The sequence below is a fragment of the Acartia tonsa genome, chromosome 1 (genome assembly GCF_053477335.1).
Source record: "Acartia tonsa isolate MP-2025a chromosome 1, ASM5347733v1, whole genome shotgun sequence".
NCBI classification, from domain to species: Eukaryota; Metazoa; Arthropoda; class Copepoda; order Calanoida; family Acartiidae; genus Acartia; species Acartia tonsa.
In genome coordinates, this window is record NC_137260.1 from 46894886 (window position 1) to 46916035 (window position 21150).

The 21150-nt window shown below is 30.6% G+C and overlaps 2 protein-coding genes and 1 long non-coding RNA gene across 4 annotated transcripts in view; 1 reads left to right on the forward strand and 2 right to left on the reverse strand.

Moving 5' to 3' along the window:
• Positions 1 to 3611, reverse strand: part of LOC145322059 (uncharacterized) — a 69900-nt gene extending 66289 nt beyond the window's left edge. Inside the window, exons 1-4 of the mRNA XM_080163831.1 lie at positions 3531 to 3611; positions 2481 to 2560; positions 2321 to 2380; positions 423 to 572 (exon numbers count right to left, since the gene is read on the reverse strand). Coding sequence (XP_080019957.1) covers positions 423 to 572; positions 2321 to 2380; positions 2481 to 2560; positions 3531 to 3572 — 332 coding nt within the window. The 5' untranslated portion in view covers positions 3573 to 3611. The remainder of the gene's footprint in view (positions 1 to 422; positions 573 to 2320; positions 2381 to 2480; positions 2561 to 3530) is intronic.
• LOC145322067 (uncharacterized) overlaps positions 1 to 21150 on the forward strand; it is a 148813-nt gene that overhangs the window by 79618 nt on the left and 48045 nt on the right. The window lies entirely within an intron of this gene.
• Positions 4863 to 5947, reverse strand: LOC145327791 (uncharacterized). The gene is made up of 3 exons (XR_013882243.1): positions 5944 to 5947; positions 5673 to 5802; positions 4863 to 4977 (listed from the first exon to the last, which is right to left on the reverse strand). It is a non-coding gene; the product is annotated as an uncharacterized LOC145327791 (long non-coding RNA).

Sequence of the window (21150 nt, forward strand, 5' to 3'; positions counted from 1 at the left end):
AGAATACCCAGATAAAATGTTTCTCACACCTGGCTAATATAGCGATATCCCCTTTTTATGGCATTATCTTATCCTCTCTTCTGATCATAGAGGTACGCGTAGACAAATATTTGATGACTATATTAGCAACCTAAATAGACGACAAAAATTCAACTGTTCCAATATCAACTTATTCTATATTCATCGACAGGATCGACTGTTATTCCTCTCTTTTGTCCTTGTCCTAACAGACGCCCAATCCAATGTTTGAAAGCTTTACAAATTGTCTAAAAAAATCAGCCATGTGACGGCAAAAAATGAGGGATTATGATATCTTTTTTATGGGTTTTCTTTCGCACTTCTTCTCTCATCCCTCCTTTTCATGACGTCACATGGCTGATTTTTTAAGACACTTTGTAAATCTTCAATGTTTGACCTAGTACCTTCTAAAGTTTGGCACATTGAGCAGCTCCTCCTGAGACGGGCAAGGTGAACCATGATGTTGCTCTGACTCCTGACCTGATCCTCCACACTGAGGCTTAGGACTCTGAGGTCCATTTATGGACTCAAATATACTGCTGTGTGTGTTTCTTCTAAATAGATACAATTACATATACAAGAATGTTATTTCTCGTATTCATTCGAATCCGTTGGATAGAAACCGGTTCACATCCATACGAAAAAACTATGTCTAGCATCGTATTATATCCAGCTTTCTACGAATATAAAAATGTACAATCATAAGATTAAAACCAGTTTTTTTAAACGGTGCCTTCAGAAACTCGGGGCTAAAAAAACTGGTTTTTAATCTTATAATTGTACATTCTATATCCACGGAAAGCTGTTTATAATACGATGCGAGAAACTATTCCAGTATAACTTCGAAATCGATTAATATCTTATGGATATGAACCAGTTCTCAGCCATACTGAAAAATCATGTTTCATATCGTATTATATCCAGCTTTCTTTCCTAACTTTCTGTTTTCTCTCACCTCCTGGTCGCTAGAAATTTTGATAATAATTTCAAAAATCTTCGCTAGATTTAAACATAATATCTTGAAGTCGTCCTTGTCTTTATTTAGATTAAAGTTTTATGTTTTCTAACTATACACAAAAAAGTTGGTCCAATTAGAAACTATTTATTCTATTATTGAACATTTAAGTACCTTAAAACTATATACAAAAGAAATATATATTTAACAAGTAATATCCAAAATATATTTAAGTTGAAATCTGACTAATCTATGTACTTTATTGAAAAATAACAATATTTATTTTTATATTTCTGTTATTTCAACAATAACAAGTATTTATGGATATTTATTTTTTATTTAACATACTTTAAAATAACAATGACTATCTTTTAAAAGATAAAATTTGTTATATGGGAAAAATAGATTTTGAGCCAGAATACTTTGTAATAAACTTTGTTTCTACAGCCTCTATAGGGGCACTTGAGGAGGGGGGAGTTCAATCCCAGAACCGATTTCTTCAATTTAGATATTTTTAAAGAAATTTTTTGAGGGGGGTTGTACCCTCCCCAAAAATAGTTAAAAACCTTCCCGGGACCTATAAGAAGCTACCCTGTTATGAAGAACCCGATTGGTTCAGCGGTTAGCGAGATCATTCGTTACAAACAAACATACATACATACAGACAGACAGACATCGTTCTACTTTGTATTATAGATTGTTTATGTAGAATACACGTGGATATTATTTAGGTTGCTATTTCCCCTACCATTTATTACTCAGTTCGTTTATTCTGTATGCGTGGAGGGGATGTGGAAAAGATGTGGAGGGTGGGAATTGTTATTTTATCCCGCTACAAGTTTTAATTCCAATAGAAAACACAATAATCTGACGTAAGATCCAAGTGATAACAAATCCATTAAAATAACGATAACTTTAATAAGCATCCAAAATAGTTTTTTTTAAAATTCCATTGTGCTCCAGATGCAATATTAGGGAAACCGCCATTCTACCTTTTCCTTTTCAGCATCATAATAACTTTTATACTTAGTAATTAACAATCATGAAACATAAAGATTATTTTAATGAGGAAATAATTATTTAACTAAATAAAAGATTGACGTCAAATAACATTTACATTATACATATAGAGGGACATCAAGTAAAGTTCGGGAATATAATAAACTATCCTTAAAACTAATAGATAGAAATTTTTCTAGGGAAAATCCTATAAAATTTTTCCCAGGATTTATGTGAAGCTTCTCTGAAAAGTATAACTCAATAAGATTGAAGCTTCAGACAAAAAACTTTACTACTTTATATAATGGGATATTAAATAGTTGAAATCAGAAAGTTTTGATATCTCACCTGCTAGGATTTGTACTACTCCAGGCAGACCAGGTGCTTACAGAGGCATGGCTAGGTCTCCTAAATAGAATAATAAAATTGGAAAAGAACATTTGGTTTAATTCCAATTTGAATTTAAAAAGCAAAATATAATAAATTTTTAGTTAAGAAATGATGCTACCTTGATGAATCACTATCAGATGGAAGCTCAAGAACAACATCAGGTACTCCGACATAATTTAATCCAGGATCCAATCTTTCCTAAAATATTCACCATAAATTACTCCAACGTAATTTGATCCAGGATCCTATCTTTTCTAAAATATTCACCATACATTACTCCAACGTAATTTGATCCAGGATCCTATCTTTCCTAAAATATTCACCATACATTACTCCAACGTAATTTGATCCAGGTTCCTATCTTTCCTAAAATATTCACCATACATTACTCCAACATAATTTAATCCAGGATCCAATCTTTCCAATAATATTCACCATACAGTACTCCAACATAATTTAATCCAGGATCCAATCTTTCCTAAAATATTCTCCATATGATACTCCAACATTATTTATTTAGGGTCCTATCTTTCCCAAACTATTCACCATATAGTACTCCAACATTGTTCAAACCAGGATCCAGTTTTTCATTAAATAATCACCATATAGTACTTAAACATAATTTATTCCAGGATACAATCTTTCCTATAATATCCAGGTTTAAAATTTACACAAATTTTAATTGAATCAGGGTCAAATATTTCTAAAAGTATTTACCATATAGTACTTTAACATATTAAACCAGGATCCAAATTCCTAAAATATTCAACATAATTTAAACCTTGTATAATATTTCTTAAAATATTCACCAAATATTGTGTTTTTTTTTTACATAATTTGAACCATGGTCCAATCATTCCTAAGATATTACCCAAACAAATTTACCCTATAAAGTATAACAGAATCTAAACCTGGGTCAAATCTGCCCTAAAATATTCACCAATTAGTGTTCTAACCAGGATATTCCTAATACTTCCTAAAATATTCATCATATTGTACTACAACATAATTTAAGAAAATATCGAATATTCCTAAAAGATTACCAAAGAAAGTCTAAGGGGTTTAAATTTATTTTATAAAGGGGTATACTATCTAAATCACCAAAGACCAAGTGAGGATAGATTCGAAGCCATTTGTTTCTAAAATAAGATGAATTGAAATTACTTACTGATTCTCTGAGTTTTGAAGCAACATAGCTGAGGCTAGACATGTCCCACTTCAAACTTGAATAGTCTCCTGAGTTCGCACATTTTTTTCAACATTTAAATTTTATTCAAATTCATATTCATTACATATTGAGTCTAGTTTTTTAAATTTCCTATTAAATCTTTCGGGAACAGTCCCTTTCGTAACATCGCCCCATAAAAGGCGATTCATCGTATTTTTAAAAAAGGTTATTTCAGGCTAGGTTAGGTTATATTGGTTTAGGTGATTGCCCCACAGAGTTAAGTAATTGGCCCCGCAGGGTTAGAGCCCCCCGCAGGGGCTAGAGATAGGAGAAAAGCTATTGTGAAAAATACGAAGAAACGCCCCATAAGGTGCGATGTTACGAAAGGGACAATACCCAATCTTTCACATTGGTCTATCTGTAGATCAATATTACTTGCAATATTACATCCATTTGTTCGTCCAATAAGATACTGCTATCGATTAGCAGATTTTCCTTTCTAAAGAATACCATATCCATAGAGAAAAAAATAAAAGAGAGGAATCGAAGCAACTAGAAGACGAAAATAGGCAGTGGGCCCAGGGGCCTAATTAGCGCTGTGGTCGCGCTAAATTTTATTGCTATTCCACAGCTTTTCAAATGGGAGGATTACAAAATTAATATGTAAAGTTTTAATAATTAGAATATAATATATAAATTAAAAATAAAAAGAAAATTTTGTTATTAAATATAAAAAATACTAAAATAACAACATCTAAAAAAATATTTTTTTTTACTTTTTACTTTTAGATAATGTCGTTTTAATGTTTTAATTAAAAATTACAAAGAATTTATTTTTATTTAAAAAATTTGTGCATGAAAGATGAATCCTTTCATTTCGTAAAAGGGGGAAATTTTTTTCACAATAAACATTCAGCTGATTCTGACCGCCCACGGCTGTTTGCTAGATATCGCTTTTCTTTTTATTCACATTATTATTTATGATTGATATACAAAAAGCCCTGGGCGGCTTTTGATTTTTTTCTGCTAAATTTTCTTTAAAAATTTAGGGATGGGGAAGTAGTATTTTACCATGAAAAGGGGGTGAGTATTCATCCTCTTATCCTTTTTCGTTATGTCTAAATCATTATTTTAGGCCATTTTTCAGAGGATAGGTAAACTCCCTCCGAAAAAAATAATATTAAATATGGGGGTTAACCCTACCAATTAGGGGCGAAGAAGGGGAGAACATTTTATTACAGAAGGCCAAAAATTCTGCACCACTGTGGATTAAATTGTTCTATTTTGCGTTTTATAAGAAATATTCAGCCAAATGTATTCATTGAGACGATTTCATTTTGATTTAAAAATAATGAAAAACATTCCTGTGGGATTGAATTGATTTGAAGATTCATCCTGTTCTGGGAAATCAAATGAAAATTGAATCTTTTCATCAACCATCATTGACCTATACAATAAAAATAATATTAAAAGAAGATTTTAACACAATATTTTCAACTACAGCTTCAAACCCGATTAATAACCGCAGGATTAGAGACGGTTCTTAATTATGCTGAAAAATCATGTATAACATCTTATTACGGATAATTTTCAATGAATTCTAAAATAAAAATCATAATATTAATACCTGGGTTTTGTCAACTCGGGGCTAACAAAATTGGTTTTAGTATTATAATTTTTATTTCAATATCCCCGGAAAGATGTCTAAAATGCGATGCGATAAATAACTATTTTGATTCTTTTAATTCTCTATATGCGCTTACTTTTAACTAGTGCATCTTATTATACATTGATCGAATTGAGTAAATCATAAAATATATGTAAGTATCTACAATGATATGACTAGAGGGAAAGATTTTGCTATATCTATAACAGTTCGCAGTTGGACAGGGTACCCGCAGCCCCTGTAAGGCTACAAAGGTCAACGAACAACAAACATAACCCCTGCAAGGTATATTAAGGTTACAGGTATACAACAAGCTGAAAAATTCCAATTAAATAATGTTAAATGTCGTAGAAATCTAGATCGAACTCCCTAAAAAACGTATTTATTTTTTTATGAAACATTTATTATGTCATTATTGCTCTAGTTATGGACATACTACTACTTGTTTTTCCCGAATACAATCATTATTTTGTCACCTGGTATTCGAAACAGAATACTGAATCAAGGGCAGAGATATTTTCCTCTTGACTCTGGTGGGAGGCACTGGTTCGCTAGATCCGGGAGAACTACCAAAATTATCCTTTTCCTCACCATAAGAACCATCTCCTATACCATTGATGGGCAAATTAAAAATAAAACTTAATTGTTTATGCTGTATATAAAAAAATATTCAAAGCTTGATATTACTGATTCAATATCTTCTACATATATAATTGATCAATTCTTTTATTAATATATTTACAATGCCCATTTTTACACAAACCAGTAAAATATGATATCATCAAAATGTCATTATCAAGTCATTAGAACGTTTAAAATAATTTGATATGCCAACATTCCTGAGCTATGAACATCAACTCTTGTCAAAATTTCTCGTGATTGTCGTCTTCCCCCAGCGGCTGATACCGGAATATTTGAGCTCGTTGTATAACTATTTGGCACATTGTGTCTCGACACAGGCGGAGTTTGTTGGCTGTTTGGTGAGGGATAATGACGGGTTCTGTTAGAGGGCGGGGTGTAGCTATAACCACCGCCAGGAGTTGATGGCGAATAAGATTGATTATAGCCCCCACTAGGACCTGTCGTTGTGTCAAAGGATGAATTGTTGAATCCACTTTTGATAGGACTAATGTAAGAATTGCAAGCTATATACTATTAGGGATCTAAAGGGATAGAAAATGACCGATAAATTGATATAAATTCCCTATGCTGATACACAAAATTACCCATGTTGATCACAATTATTGGTTGAAACTTTTAAACACTCAACTTAATGAACCAAAAAAAGTCCCCAAAGTTGTTAAGCCAGCTAATAAGAAAACGGGACTAGTGTAATGAACACTAAAACAGCCCAAGGTCCACTCCCTCCCTGAATTGTACTTGAATATTGATGCTTTATTTATTTTTTATAGAGTTTTATAAGACAAGCCATACAGAATAAGAGGAGAAAACATTGTTGCATAAAAATGTATCAAAAAATATTCTAGTTCGGTTTTAAGCTATTTTCTTGTCCTTTATTAAAATGTTATTTTTTTATGGGATATATTAATATTTATCAATTTGACAACAAATATCAAATATTTTTCATATTTATACCATATTAAAGAATTCCATAAATTTGAAAACTATTTTTCATAACAAGTCCTTGAGAAACCAGTACGATCTGAATTCATAGGATTTAACAAACAAAAAACACGATATAAATGGTACGAAAATATCAAATTAAAGAATTTTTTTTGATAGATAATAGACAGTAAAATCTTAGAACGTTTATATTTATAATTAGAAAACTTGCAATGAATAAATATAAACAAGGATTAAAACATCTGCAAAAGGGAAGCACAAAAATTTTACCAACAAAAATTGATGTGATATGTTGTGTAAATTGCTTGAAATGCAGGCAATCAAGGTCTCTTCCAATACTTTGCTTTGAAGGAAATTAAAAGGCAGTTCAAAACTAGGCAAAACAGAAAAACAAACATTGATTTAAACACCTTCAAATCAAATCATGAAAAATTAAGTTAGATTTAAAATAATTTTTATAGTCATTTTAGAAAATTTATTATTTTGAAGTACTGCTGAATTACATTTTTGGATCATGGAAAGCAAACGAAGTTTCGGGTTTCGTTGCATTTTCATCGTAGCTTTTCTCCTATTTCTAGCCCCTGAGGGGCCTATTTACTAACCCTGCGGGGCAATCATTAATACTTACCAAATTTAACCTAACTTAAAATAACCTTTCAAAAGCTAATGTAAAAATGCGATGAAACCCCCATCTTCGTTTTTTTCCATGGCCCATTTTTTTGTTGATGCTCTAAATCTAAATTAGTAATGTATTTGTACATGTTAATAGTACATTTAAAAATGTAGATGTACTGCACTGTACAAAAGTCAAAGCAGTCAATTTAAAATATGACGACAACTTTGAAGATTAATGTTCATTGATTGAAAAGATTTCATGGTCAAATATCTGTTGTCTGAATCAAATTTAAAATGTACAAACTTCTAAGATAAAACGTTTATTAATAATTCTTTCACCGCGCCGTTATATTTATTCTCTAACCATTCTAATTTGGCTAAGATTCTTAAATTTCATCATTTTTGTTAGTGGGTTACAATTCTTATTTTAAAAACTCTTTTTTTTGTATCAACTGAAACCTCATAAAATCTTCTCACATTTAAGTGATACTCAAATTTATTCAAATATTGGGGACCAACATCAAATTATTAACAGAATCGTGGAGTCAGTAGAAGCGAAGCTAATCCACAATTTGAAATATCCGTACGTCCGTCTATAAGAAACGGAATGTTGGAAAATTGAATTTTACAGTTACTATTCGAGATTCTTTTTTTTATCATCACTAAACATATGCTTTATAATTCACTTTATCCGTTTGTCCATCTATGAAAGTTTTTGTTTTTCGACTAATGAATGTTGTCATTCTCATTGATCCTAACATATCATATTTTCTAGCTAGGCATTATACTATAAATTAAATCTATCTAATTAGCTCTATTATTGAATATGACAATTACATAACGAGTTCTTTGGTTCAGCAGATACAAAACTTGCAAGGGTCGGGTAGTATTACATAATTTTACAGTTGATAAAAATAGATGTAGAATATACGTGGATATTATGACAGGGGAAAATTGTCGTCAATTTAGCTTGCTAACATCTATTATGGGTCAGTTAGTTCATAAATTAGGAGGGGAGTTGATGAGGTAAAGGAGGAAATCGTTATTTTAGCACGCTCCGTGTTTACTTTATATGATAACATTAAAATCTGGTGTAAGATCCAAGAAATATTATCTCCATTGTTATAAAATCAGGTTTCCCTAAAGGTGGCTCTCAAGCACAGAAAGCCCCTCCTCTCTTATTTTAGAAAGACATCTCAAAAGACCTAAAGTAAAAGAAAATCTCCCTCCCCCCCCCCCTAAACTTTTATAAAAAAACATTTAAATTTCAAAGATAATGTTGTAATTAATTGGATATAAAATAAACGTGGATTTATCAACAGGAGAAAATTTGTCGCAAAATTTAGCTTGCTAATAAAGACCTCATTAATTGTTCAGTTCGTTCTTCCAGTAAGAGGGTAGGGGATGGGGTAAATGGGGGTTATCATCACTTTATAGGGTATGATTTTTCCTCCTTTTAGTTCTAGAATAAATTTTTGCCCTTAAAATAAGATATAAATGTGGGATTAGTAATTTTTTATGTGTAAAACTGTTATTATACTATAGTATAAAGTAGTAAGGTATTTTGTCTGTAGCTAAAGATCTCGTAAATGACTGGTCCGAATGTGTAATTATTTTCAGGGTAGGTTTATATATGTTTTGGGGTGGTTTTATGCTTTTTTTCTGATATATCCGTTTTCCCCTAGAGTCTAGGGGCGAAGCAAATAGTTTTATATAATTTGATTGAATATATACGGAATCAGTAAAGATAATTCTTATTATTATACATATAATTCTCTCCCTCAAATGTAAGATAAGAAGAAAACTTTTTTTGTACCTTTTCAACTTTTGGGTCATCATATTATACAATACGAAATTTTTCCTCCTTCATACCAAATGGAGCCAATTCTATGAAGAAGATAACTTTATTTAAAGTTATATAACAAGTGTTAGAAATAACGGATATTTAACTTTTAATCTAAAAAGTTAAAGATTTATATTCATATCGTCACCAGATCAACAATTTACCACCTTCTCTCACCAACCGCCTCCACCTCCCCCAACTTATAATTGAAAACTTTATTTGTTTCAAGCATCCTCCCAATCTCAAACCTTGTATAACCTAACCTTTAAAAAGTACCCTACCCCCTATCAAAAAGTTTTTAGGGTTATTGGTATTTGATTGACCTTAAGAAATTATGAGATATTGAATTTTTTAAAACTTTGAAATTATGAGATTTTGAATTTTTAAATCTTTGATTGAATATTCCTTGACACAGTGATGTGTCCGTCCGCCTGTCAAACTATCTAAATTACCATCTTGTATTTTTTCATCTCTCCTATCAAGGGGTGTGCATCCTTAATTTCAACTCATGATTTTTCTAATTAATTTGCGTACGTTAACACCTCGCTGATTTTAGGAGGGGAGTCTAATAATGATTATAGATAATTCATTGGGGGTAAATATGACAAAAAATCAACTAATTTTTTAACACACCCACCGCATTCAAAACCCCCAATTTCAAAAATTATATCGGCGTTGAAGATATCTTCACCAAGAGAGGGGAAAGTGGAATCTTAAATTTCAAAAATCATATCGGCGTTGAAGATATCTTCACCAAGAGAGGGGAAAGTGGAATCTTACATTTCAAAAATCGTATCGGCGTTGAAGATATCTTCACCAAGAGAGGGGAAAGTGGAAAAATAGATTACAGTTTTAGAGGGTCCAAACCATAATCATAGATTATATTTCTGCTTCTATAAAAATGGATTCAACTCCCTAACTGTTTTAGAAAAGTGTAGTTAAAAATAGAATATTTAGATATTTGATATTTAAATAAAAAATATTTTAGAGAAAGTAAAAATGATATAAATTTTATCGTCAAGGGATAAAAACAATTTTTTCGAAACCAATTAATATTAGCTGGATTAGAACCAGTAATCAGCCATAATGAAATACCATGTATAACATAGTATTGCAAACAATTTTCCGGGAATATTTAAATTTAAAAAAAAAAAATTTATTTTAATATCCGCGGATTCTATAAATAACTATTATAAAATTACAAGGATTACATCATTCGTGAGTAGTAAAGCACAAACAATTATTAATAGACAATGAGACAAAGAGATTATGTTAAGTTGGTATAAAATAAAAAAAAGAAAGAAATAGAATATGCAGTAACTTATAAAAATCACAATAACTTTATGCATTTAGATGCATCACCGACAGACCGACGTACCAAGTAAATTATATTCTGGATGCTTTATTATACAGGGAATCTCCAAAAAAATTGCACCATTATATCTTAACTAGCAGCTGTGAAATCGCATTCCCCCCATGGCGTTACAATCGGAATGTCAGGTGGACAAACAGACATAGTGAATTTTAGAGTAGTTTCGCTGGTAAACAACTTATAATTGCAATTCTTTTAACCTTTGATTGTAATTTTCAGCCGCAAGTGACAGATTTGACCCACGGTTTGGTCGATTCTTATCATACAACAGAGTTTCTGTAGACTGAGCACTGTGGAATACAGGCTGGTCAATTCAGAGCGTTTCAAAATGTAAAATTATTTAATCCAACTTCAGTAAAATCCTCTTAGATGTATTAATATATAAGTATGAATTAATCTGGCTGAAATAAGATAGTCATATGTGAGTGGTTTGAAAGTTTATCCAATAAGTGTCATATACTCATTTTAAGATAAACAAGGGTACTTAGAAGCACAATTGGGATAATAGCAAATCTTTTTATATATGTTAAATGTTTGAATGGTAATGAGTTAATCATAATGAACTACAATATTGCCATTATAAGATATCCTCTAAATCTGTTTACTTGCATAGTTTTCTACTTGCAGTGAATGAGAGTCTTTCTCTGTTTATATCTCTTTATTTCTTTTTAGATTACGATCACTTTATAAGGATGTTTGCAATACCTTTGTTAAAACTACAGCCTTGAACTTCACACTTTTTAGTAGCGAAGCTACTCTATAATTCGAAATGTCCGTCCGTCCGTCCGTGTAAGACAGAATAGGGGAAACGTGATTTTCTCGGCTTCTATTAAAGATAGACAGCTGAAATTTTTGGACAACATTCCCATTATTAAGCAGCACAATTAACTATAAAACATCAAGGGCGGTCAGACCCCTTTTTAACAGGTTTTAGGCTATCTTTGTACGTTTCACATTTTTCTCCATATCTTCATTGTATATGGTCCGATTTTCAAAAATTTTTCAGTTATTGATATCAAAATTAAATTTCCTGTCGTTTACAGAAAACAACCATGACGGCCACACTGCCATTTTGCAGGTTTTAGGCTATTTTTGTATTTTTCACATTTCCACCATATCTTTAGTGTTTATGGTCCAATTTTCAAATTGTTTTCAGTTATAGATATAAGAATTAAATTTCCCGTCGTTTAAAGAAAACATCCATGACGGCCAGACTGCCTTTTTGCAGGTTTTAGGCTATTTTTGTATTTTTCACTTTATTCTCCAAATCTTCAGTGTTTATGGTCGGATTTTCAAAATTTTTTCAGTTATAGATATCAAAATTAAATTTCCCGTCGTTTAAAGAAAACAACCATGGCGGTTAGACTGCCTTTTATCAGGTTTTTGGCTATTTTTATATGTTTTACATATTTCCCCATATATTTGGTGTTTTTGGTCCAATTTTCAAACTTTTTTGGGATAAATCCACTTTAAATCTACTTTTACGTATTTCCATCCACGATTTTTTGTGCTTCGCTGCTTATGGATGTTGTCATCCTTGTTTATATTTAAAAGCTCTAAATTGACTAGCTTCCTGTACGAAGCCCTTCTATGTTGTTGCGAACCAACAGAAAGATTTGGCGAAGAGTTGCACTCCTTAGTATTAGACAAATGAAGCCTACCATATGTTGCTCTTAATTTTACTTTATCAGAAACTTAATTTTAGGGTTTCTTGTTAATTTTACATAAAAATATAGACTGTAATTATATATGGATCAATATAGTTGGCTCTTTATAGAATTTTTAATTATTTTGTGTTAATAAAGGCTACGTAATATATTTCAGCTAAATTAAAAAAACTAGCTATGATATAACATCAAATTAAAAAAAGAATTTAATCATTAACAATTTGATTAATTATTTTAATCTTGTGTATAAACTTTTAAAGATTATTTAAATAAGATTTTATGTCAGAAGCTAAAGATCTCGAAAATTACTGGTCCGAAGGGTTCTTACTTTTCAGTGAAATTTTACAACATTTCTAACTTAAGCAGAAAAAATAAAATTACGAGCATTCCTTCTGTTAATAACAATATGACCGCTACTACCTCTCCCTCCCCCTACTCCTTCTCCCCCCACTCTGCCCCCTTCTCCTGCCATGCGTATCTGACCTCCATTAGTCTGCTGACCTCCACCATCGGCTTCGCGAAGCTTTCTGGATTTTTCTCTGTCTTTAAACCATGATTTTTCCGCCTGCCTCGGAGAAAAAGAAGATTCTAACAGACCTCGTCCGTTAGAATTCACCCTGCCATTGTACATCTCTAAAACTATATTTTTTAAATAAATTGAAAATAAACGAATGGGAGGTAGTTTGTTTCCCTATACCTAACAACTGCGACTAGCCCTTATTATGTGGGTCCTATACCTGCGGTGTCTTTATCTTGCGGGGATAGCCGCCCAACCCCCCCCAGCCTCTCCCACCATATGTTACATTTCTCCTTGTTCTGTGCTCAATAAAACGCTTTTAGGGGAAATGTTAATTCAATATACATCTAAAAAACAGTAGTCCTAATTAACAAACAAAATTCAAATAGGTTTGGTGATATTTAGGAAATTAAAAAGATAGTAGTTATTGTTTGTTTGGTTATTACTTTAGGTCGGGTTAAGTTAGGTTATATTAAGCCGCAGGACTTATACATAATAAATAAAATACACCCCCTTTTTTCAATTTATATCCAAAATTAAGGTGTGCTGGAAAGGTACTCTGTGGGAAAGCATCAAAAAATCTTGTATAAATTATAAAGTATACAGAAGATAAAAATAGATTAATCTTATTATCCAATACCTTGATTAGATAAAAAAAAGTATACAAAGGAAGAAAAGATACGCGGTACACATTTTTATTTGACATTAATTGGCTTGCAGGGAACTATAGAAAAGTAAGTTGGTCTAAAATATGAAAAAATACTAAGGAATGTGTTTTTTATGAATCTTAGGTGTATGGTTTTTTTTGTAGCTTGACTTTTTTCTTTTTGACTATCTTTTTCAATACTACTTTGCGAGCAGACGTCTTTGTGACTGATAAATAATGTTCAAAGAATCTTTTATTAAAAGCATACAACCGAAACTACAATTTTGGACAGGATCCTTTTTATTGAGGTCTTGTTGATTCCTTTATTTCATATTTTCCCTGCTAACAAGAAAGAATATACATACAATTCATTTGATAAATAGGGATGATAACATCCATAAGTAGCAAAGTTTACAAATTCAAACTATTTAATATCAATACAACCCAATTGACAGACAGACGAACAAAGCGAATTATTTAGTTGTTCATTTGTTATTATAATCTTTAGAGAAGAATTGGCCATCTAAATCAAATAATAGACGGAAAAATCCCTCAACAAAATGTCTTTCAGAGCAAGACCGACCTACCGACGGCTTAGGTTTGTTGTAAACTGGATGGTTATTTTGTTTGATCACACCAAACATAACCCATTTGTCTTATATAGCCGCACAGTAATTCACATTTCCCCCACAGCGTTACAGACTGACTGACGAACTGACAAACAAAGTGAGCTGTGGAAAAGTTTCTTTTATAATACTAAGTGTATGAAATTTGATATTTTACTTTATTTGTCTACAATTCATAAAGTATCAACTTGTAACAAGGACTACAAAAGGATAATAAATAAAAATGGACGTACGAATGTACATTCTCACATTTGAATATTGATTCACAAGACAACAAGGCACGGTATCACAACCTCAATATCTAGGAATCTTTGTAAAAAATATTCTCTTTTCAATCAGCTTGCCTTTTGGGATGTTGTCATTCTTTATTAAAATTTGAAACATTACAAAAGAAATAACCACCGAACCGATGGCTCAACAGATGGTTCTAAGTTATTCTATCTATAAATTTAAAAGTCTTGGGAAGGTTATATGCTTTTTTTTGCTCCATTTCTCTCATTTCTTATATGATGCTAGGGTTGAAGCCAAGAGTAATAAATAACTTATACATATATCACAAAGATAAAACCGAGAGGTTAAGTAAAAACTCTCTGTTTAATTATGCAAAGAGAAAATAAAGTCAAACAAACTCAAAATCTAAACACAAATAATAAAATTTTCATGATTTGCAATTATCATTTATAAGATTTTAATTCATCAAAAAATAACAAATATCTAATTTTTGTGGTTGTAATTTTAATAATTTTCAAAAAAATAAATCAAAATTTGACCATAATAAATAATTTGAGGATTTTTATGTGTTTATTTCTTTTTTGAATGTTTAATCTTTTGACTAAAGCTTTAGAAGGAAGAAGCTAAATTTTAGACTGTTACTAATAACACAGATTTTTATTCGATCGAGATACAAAATGAAACTAAGAGATGAAACTGTCTCTAAAATATTCTACTCTCTCTCACTCTCTCTCTCTCTCTCTCTCTCTCTCTCCTTCTCTCTCTTTCTCTAACCCTCTTTTATCTCCCCATCTTTATCTCCGACCACCTCTGAAAAAAAATCTCTCTGAAGTTAAAGAGCAAGAGAGTGTAGGTAAATATCTAAATATAAGTATTGATAACAACATTAAACAACCAAATCTAGAATAATATTTGTTTAACCACACAGATTAATTTAGATATATTGACAGGTAGCAATTGTTCTACCCTGGCTAGCGTGAGCAAATACGCAGCTGTAGCAACATAGCATGCTCGCAAAAGGTAAAATTCATATCAACCCATTCCCCATTTAAAAAGGATCAAAACATTGAAATTTAGATATCCAAATAAACAAGGATGGCTATATACAAATAAACAAGGTTGGCTATATACAAATAAACAAGGATGGCTATATACAAATAAACAAGGATGGCTATATAATAATAAACAAGGATGGCTATATACAAATAAACAAGGATGGCTATAAACAAATAAACAAGGATGGCTATATACAAATAAACAAGGATGGCTATATACAAATAAACAAGGATGGCTATATACAAATAAACAAGGATGGCTATATACAAATAAACAAGGATGGCTATATACAAATAAACAAGGATGGCTATATACAAATAAACAAGAATGGCTATATACTAATAAACAAGGATGGCTATATACAAATAAACAAGGATGGCTATATACAAATAAACAAGGATGGCTATATACAAATAAACAAGGATGGCTATATACAAATAAACAAGGATGGCTATATACAAATAAACAAGGATGGCTATATACAAATAAACAAGGATGGCTATATACAAATAAACAAGAATGGCTATATACAAATAAACAAGGATGGCTATATACAAATAAACAAGGATGGCTATATACAAATAAACAAGGATGGCTATATACAAATAAACAAGGATGGCTATATACAAATAAACAAGGATGGCTATATACAAATAAACAAGGATGGCTATATACAAATAAACAAGGATGGCTATATACAAATAAACAAGAATGGCTATATACAAACAAACAAGGATGGCTGTATACAAATAAACAAGGATGGCTAAATACAAATAAACAAGAATAGCTATAAACAAATAAACAAGGATGGCTATATACAAATAAACAAGGATGGCTATATAATAATAAACAAGGATGGCTATATACAAATAAACAAGGATGGCTATACACAAATAAACAAGGATGGCTATATACAAATAAACAAGGATGGCTATATACAAATAAACAAGGATGGCTATATACAAATAAACAAGGATGGCTATATACAAATAAACAAGGATGGCTATATACAAATAAACAAGGATGGCTATATACAAATAAACAAGGATGGCTATATACAAATAAACAAGGATGGCTATATACAAATAAATAAAGATGGCTATATACAAATAAACAAGGATGGCTATATACAAATAAACAAGGATGGCTATATACAAATAAACAAGGATGGCTATATACAAATAAACAAGGATGGCTATATACAAATAAACAAGGATGGCTATAAACAAATAAACAAGGATGGCTATATACAAATAAACAAGGATGGCTATATACAAATAAACAAGGATTGCTATATACAAATAAACAAGGATGTCTATATAATAATAAACAAGGATGGCTATATACAAATAAACAAGGATGGCTATATACAAATAAACAAGGATGGCTATAAACAAATAAACAAGGATGGCTATAAACAAATAAATAAGGATGGCTATATACAAATAAACAAGGATGGCTATAAACAAATAAACAAGGATGGCTATATATAAAAGAAACTAAGCGCATGAATACAATGGAATTCATCAAATATCAAGGAACATTCAAGCAGACGGGTAAATTGTTAAGTAGATACAATTGTTATTTTTTCTTTGCCTTACGGGACAAACGGACGGACAAAGTTATTTAAATAGTAGAAGTTTCAGACATCCATTTTTGAAAACAGCCGTTAAAATCACATTTCTTATCTTTTTTTTACATACAGACTGACTTTTGTAGAAACTTCTCATGTCTAAACGAAACCTATTTAATAATCTATCTAGATATCTAATACCTAAAGAAAACTTGAACAAAGGTTTATTATGACGAATTTTTATTAAAGACGTAAAGATAATAATTAGCTACAAAACTGTAAGAAAGGAAATTTACAGAGATTTTGTTTATTATAAGGTAGTGCAGTGCTTATACAATAAGCTAAGTTATATATAGTTACTAGTTGTTTCGCCCCTAGACTCTAGTGGAGGGTGAGTAAGATCAGGCACGGTCAGTAAAATATCATTAAACCAACACAAAACAATTATAAAGCTTTCCTGAAAAGTACAACTAATTGCTGAGATCTTTCGGTTCATACCAAAAAAAATCTTACTACTTTATATTTCAGGATTATTTAGGATTAATTTACTGTATCAATATTTTGCTTTTTTACCCTAAAAAAAAATCTGTAATCCTTCACGGATCTTAAGATTAGCCTTTTTGCAGATTTTGCACAAATATGTATGAACAAGGATGACAACATCCATAAAAGCGAAGCTCTGAAATGGTAGTACAAACGAACATTAGCACTTATAGAGTGTCAAAACTGAATAATCAGAATATAAATGTATAAAAGTCGACACAAAATTGTAAGTAAAATTCTTAAATACAGGATAATGTAAAGGACATACTTAAATTTTTAGACTTGATTATAGAGATGCTTTGCTTATAACATTGAACTTCGTTTTCATAGGAATCAGTATAAAAAAATCAGATCAATCGGATCATTAAATCACATAAAAATTTGTTGTTAAAAATGATTCTAGCCTTGCTACGCTTTCTAAATCAAACCTAACTACTACAGGAATAACTATACAAAGTTTAAAATTGATAGGACAATTCTAACATACCTAAATTAACGAAAAAAGCTATCCGTTCCAGACAGACGGACGGACGGACAAATGGACGAACGTACCGACCCTAATTGTAGAAAAGCTTCGCTTTTAAACAAGGATGACAACATCCATAAAAGCGAAGCACTGAAACGGTAGGACAAACGAACATTAACACTTGTATAGTGTCAGAACTGAATAATCATAATATAAATGTATAAGGGTCAAAGCAAAATTGTAAGTAAATTTGTTGAAAAAAAAACTGCTTGATTCAGGATAATGTTTATGGACATACTTACATTTTTAGAACTTGATTATAGAGATGCTTCGCTTATAACATTGTACTTTGTTTTCATAGGAATCAGTATTACGGACGGACAAACGGACGAACAAACGGACGAACAAACGGACGAACAGACCGACCCTATTTGTATAAAAGTTTCGCTTTAAAAAAATAAACATATTTGTTCAAATTAGAAAGCGTAGCAACTCTTTAATCGTTACCTGAAAGTCCGTATGTCCATATAAAATAGGCTGGTTTTTAAACTTTTTTTGACAACAATTTTTGTATGATATAATTATTAAAATATACATGTTAGAATTTAAGTTGGCATCCTTGTGTAAATATGATATTTTTCAAACTTTGCATGATTATTCCTATAACAGATAGGTTCAAATTAGAAAGCGTAGCAACTCTTTAATCGTTACCTGAGTAAAATATCCTAATTTTTTTGACAACAGTTTTTGTATGATATAATTATCAAAATATACATGTTAGAATTGAAGTTGTCATCGTTGTTTAAATATGATATTTCTTGTTCTCAGAATTAGCCAAGTCTTTATCCACTCAATGTTTGTCCTTTTATAATTTTGCTTGAATTTATATGTTTTTATTTTTTTTAAACTATTTATTCTATGAACCATAAATACCAATATTACAAGAGTATAATGTTAGAAAATATGCAACATATTTTTCAGTAGGAGTAAACATATTGGATGAATGTACTGTCAATTTTTTTAAAGCGAAGATTTTCTGTCATATGGGTCAGTCCATACATTCGTACGACATCATTGTTAATTTAGACATATCAAACTTGTTCTATCAATTTCAAAAATGTTGATTTATAACTTTTTTTGCAACAATTTTTGTGACATAATTATCTGATTAACCTGATATTTTGAACAACGATTCCAAGATATAACTAGGTACAATATTTTAAGGGAAGCATCTTTATAATCAATTCCTTAAAAAGTCAAGATTCCCTACGGAAAAATTGGTAAGCCTAATCTTTGCCGACAAAAAAATCTCATTGCTTTATGAAATAGGATTGAAAAAAATGGAAAATAAAAATAATTGCTGCCATCTCTTTTTGCAACACACACAGCTTATCCATATATCAGACTCTCATAATTTTTTTGCATCATGATATTTGTAAAAATAGATAAATATTTTCCAATAAACAAAATGAAAAATTATTGGAATATTATTTTTTCTAGTAATCCTTTTCTATATTAAAAAGAAATATAAATAATTTATAGAATTTTTATTCTATTTTGAGTAGTTATGAAAAATTTAAATTTAATGAGTTTTAGAACCAATTGATAGTTCAATGAGTAGAGTTTTTTTAGTTTTACATATTAACAAGGATGATAACCTTATAAGTAGCGAAGCACAAAAGTGGGGGTTACAAAATAAGGGAAAGAATAGATAAAAACAAAAGGAAATATTTAGAAAATCAAGAATCTTTACATGTAAATTATAGCTTGATCAGTAGTCTATCTAAAACAACTGCTGAGAAGAATCACTTTTTCCCACAACATTAAAAACCCTCAGAATAACAGATAAAGTGAATTTTAGATTATGTTTGCTACTAAATATGGAAAATATTCAGGATTGATTGTACTTTCTCAAATTCAAATTCAAATATTTATTGGGACAAAACAACATATACATTTAATATTCAACATTCATAAATGGTAATTACATTGTATTAAGAATTTATTAATAAACTATTTTTTATATAAACAATGAATACTATAGGATTAACACAATATAATACAAGTATCCAAGGACTGAAAAACGCCTGAGGGCGGTGTTGATAAACTATACAAAAATTTTGTGTATCAGACTTTCAAGTAAGCAGTTTGACAATCTAATTGAGTAAAATTTGTTCAGCAACATGTTTTATTTTGATATTTGTACTGCTTATACCTCATAGTAATTTTTCATCTTGTCTTTTAATGGAGGGGGGGGGGGACATAGCTATCTGACTTAATGATGTAATAAACGGATTACGGATCAAGTCGTTTAAAGTTCTCGTAGAAAAGATTTACTGAAAAAAATGAACGTCTTTTATTTAGTAAAATTTAATAACTTAACAAACTTCTGAATTATTCTTGGCGGTCAGCTTGTCACCTACATGTTTAAAAAGACGTTTACAGACAGCCTTTCTGATAATATATGTCAGGTTTGTCATTCAAATAAATTTATTTTTAAATCATGATTTATTTTAATGCATTACTTCAGGGATTATAGGATATATGCGTGCGGTTAATCACAAAGTTTTACAGGTTAGTTTAGGTTATATTGGGTAGTGGGTAGCCTTGCAGGGCTAGTCAATAAGATATGTACCCCGGATGGTTATTTTACCCGCATGATTAGGAAGAAACTACTCACTTCAGAATCCCTTTTACCATTACTATTTTCTATCTTTTCTTTTTAATTTCTTACCTCACCTTCTTTACTTCTAAAGCATTTTGTATTATATATTTTGTGCACAAGCATTGAACTTTATGATAATCAATTGAAAATATAGCTGACAGACGGACAATTAGAAGAAAAGAGATGCTTCCATACTAATTGTGACTAAAGCAATTTTTCATAAAATTTTATAAGTTTTCCGTTTGCAAAAAAGAAATTAACACATTGAGAGAAAAGTTGGTATAAGTATTGGTTTCTTAATTACTCAGTGCTTTTCTAAATTTAATATTTTTATGTACATACATATACAGTGAATTAACATAAACTTGGGACACACAAAACCTAATTTTAAAGAATACACCTGAAGTAAAAAATAATATCGTTATCAAGAGAATATTTTCTAAAACTGTCTGCTATCATTCGAATATGAGATGAATTTATTTTTGCCGTTGTTGAAAGTATAGAATTGACGACCGTTTGCAAAAACTTCTTTAATATACGGTAATTTTGG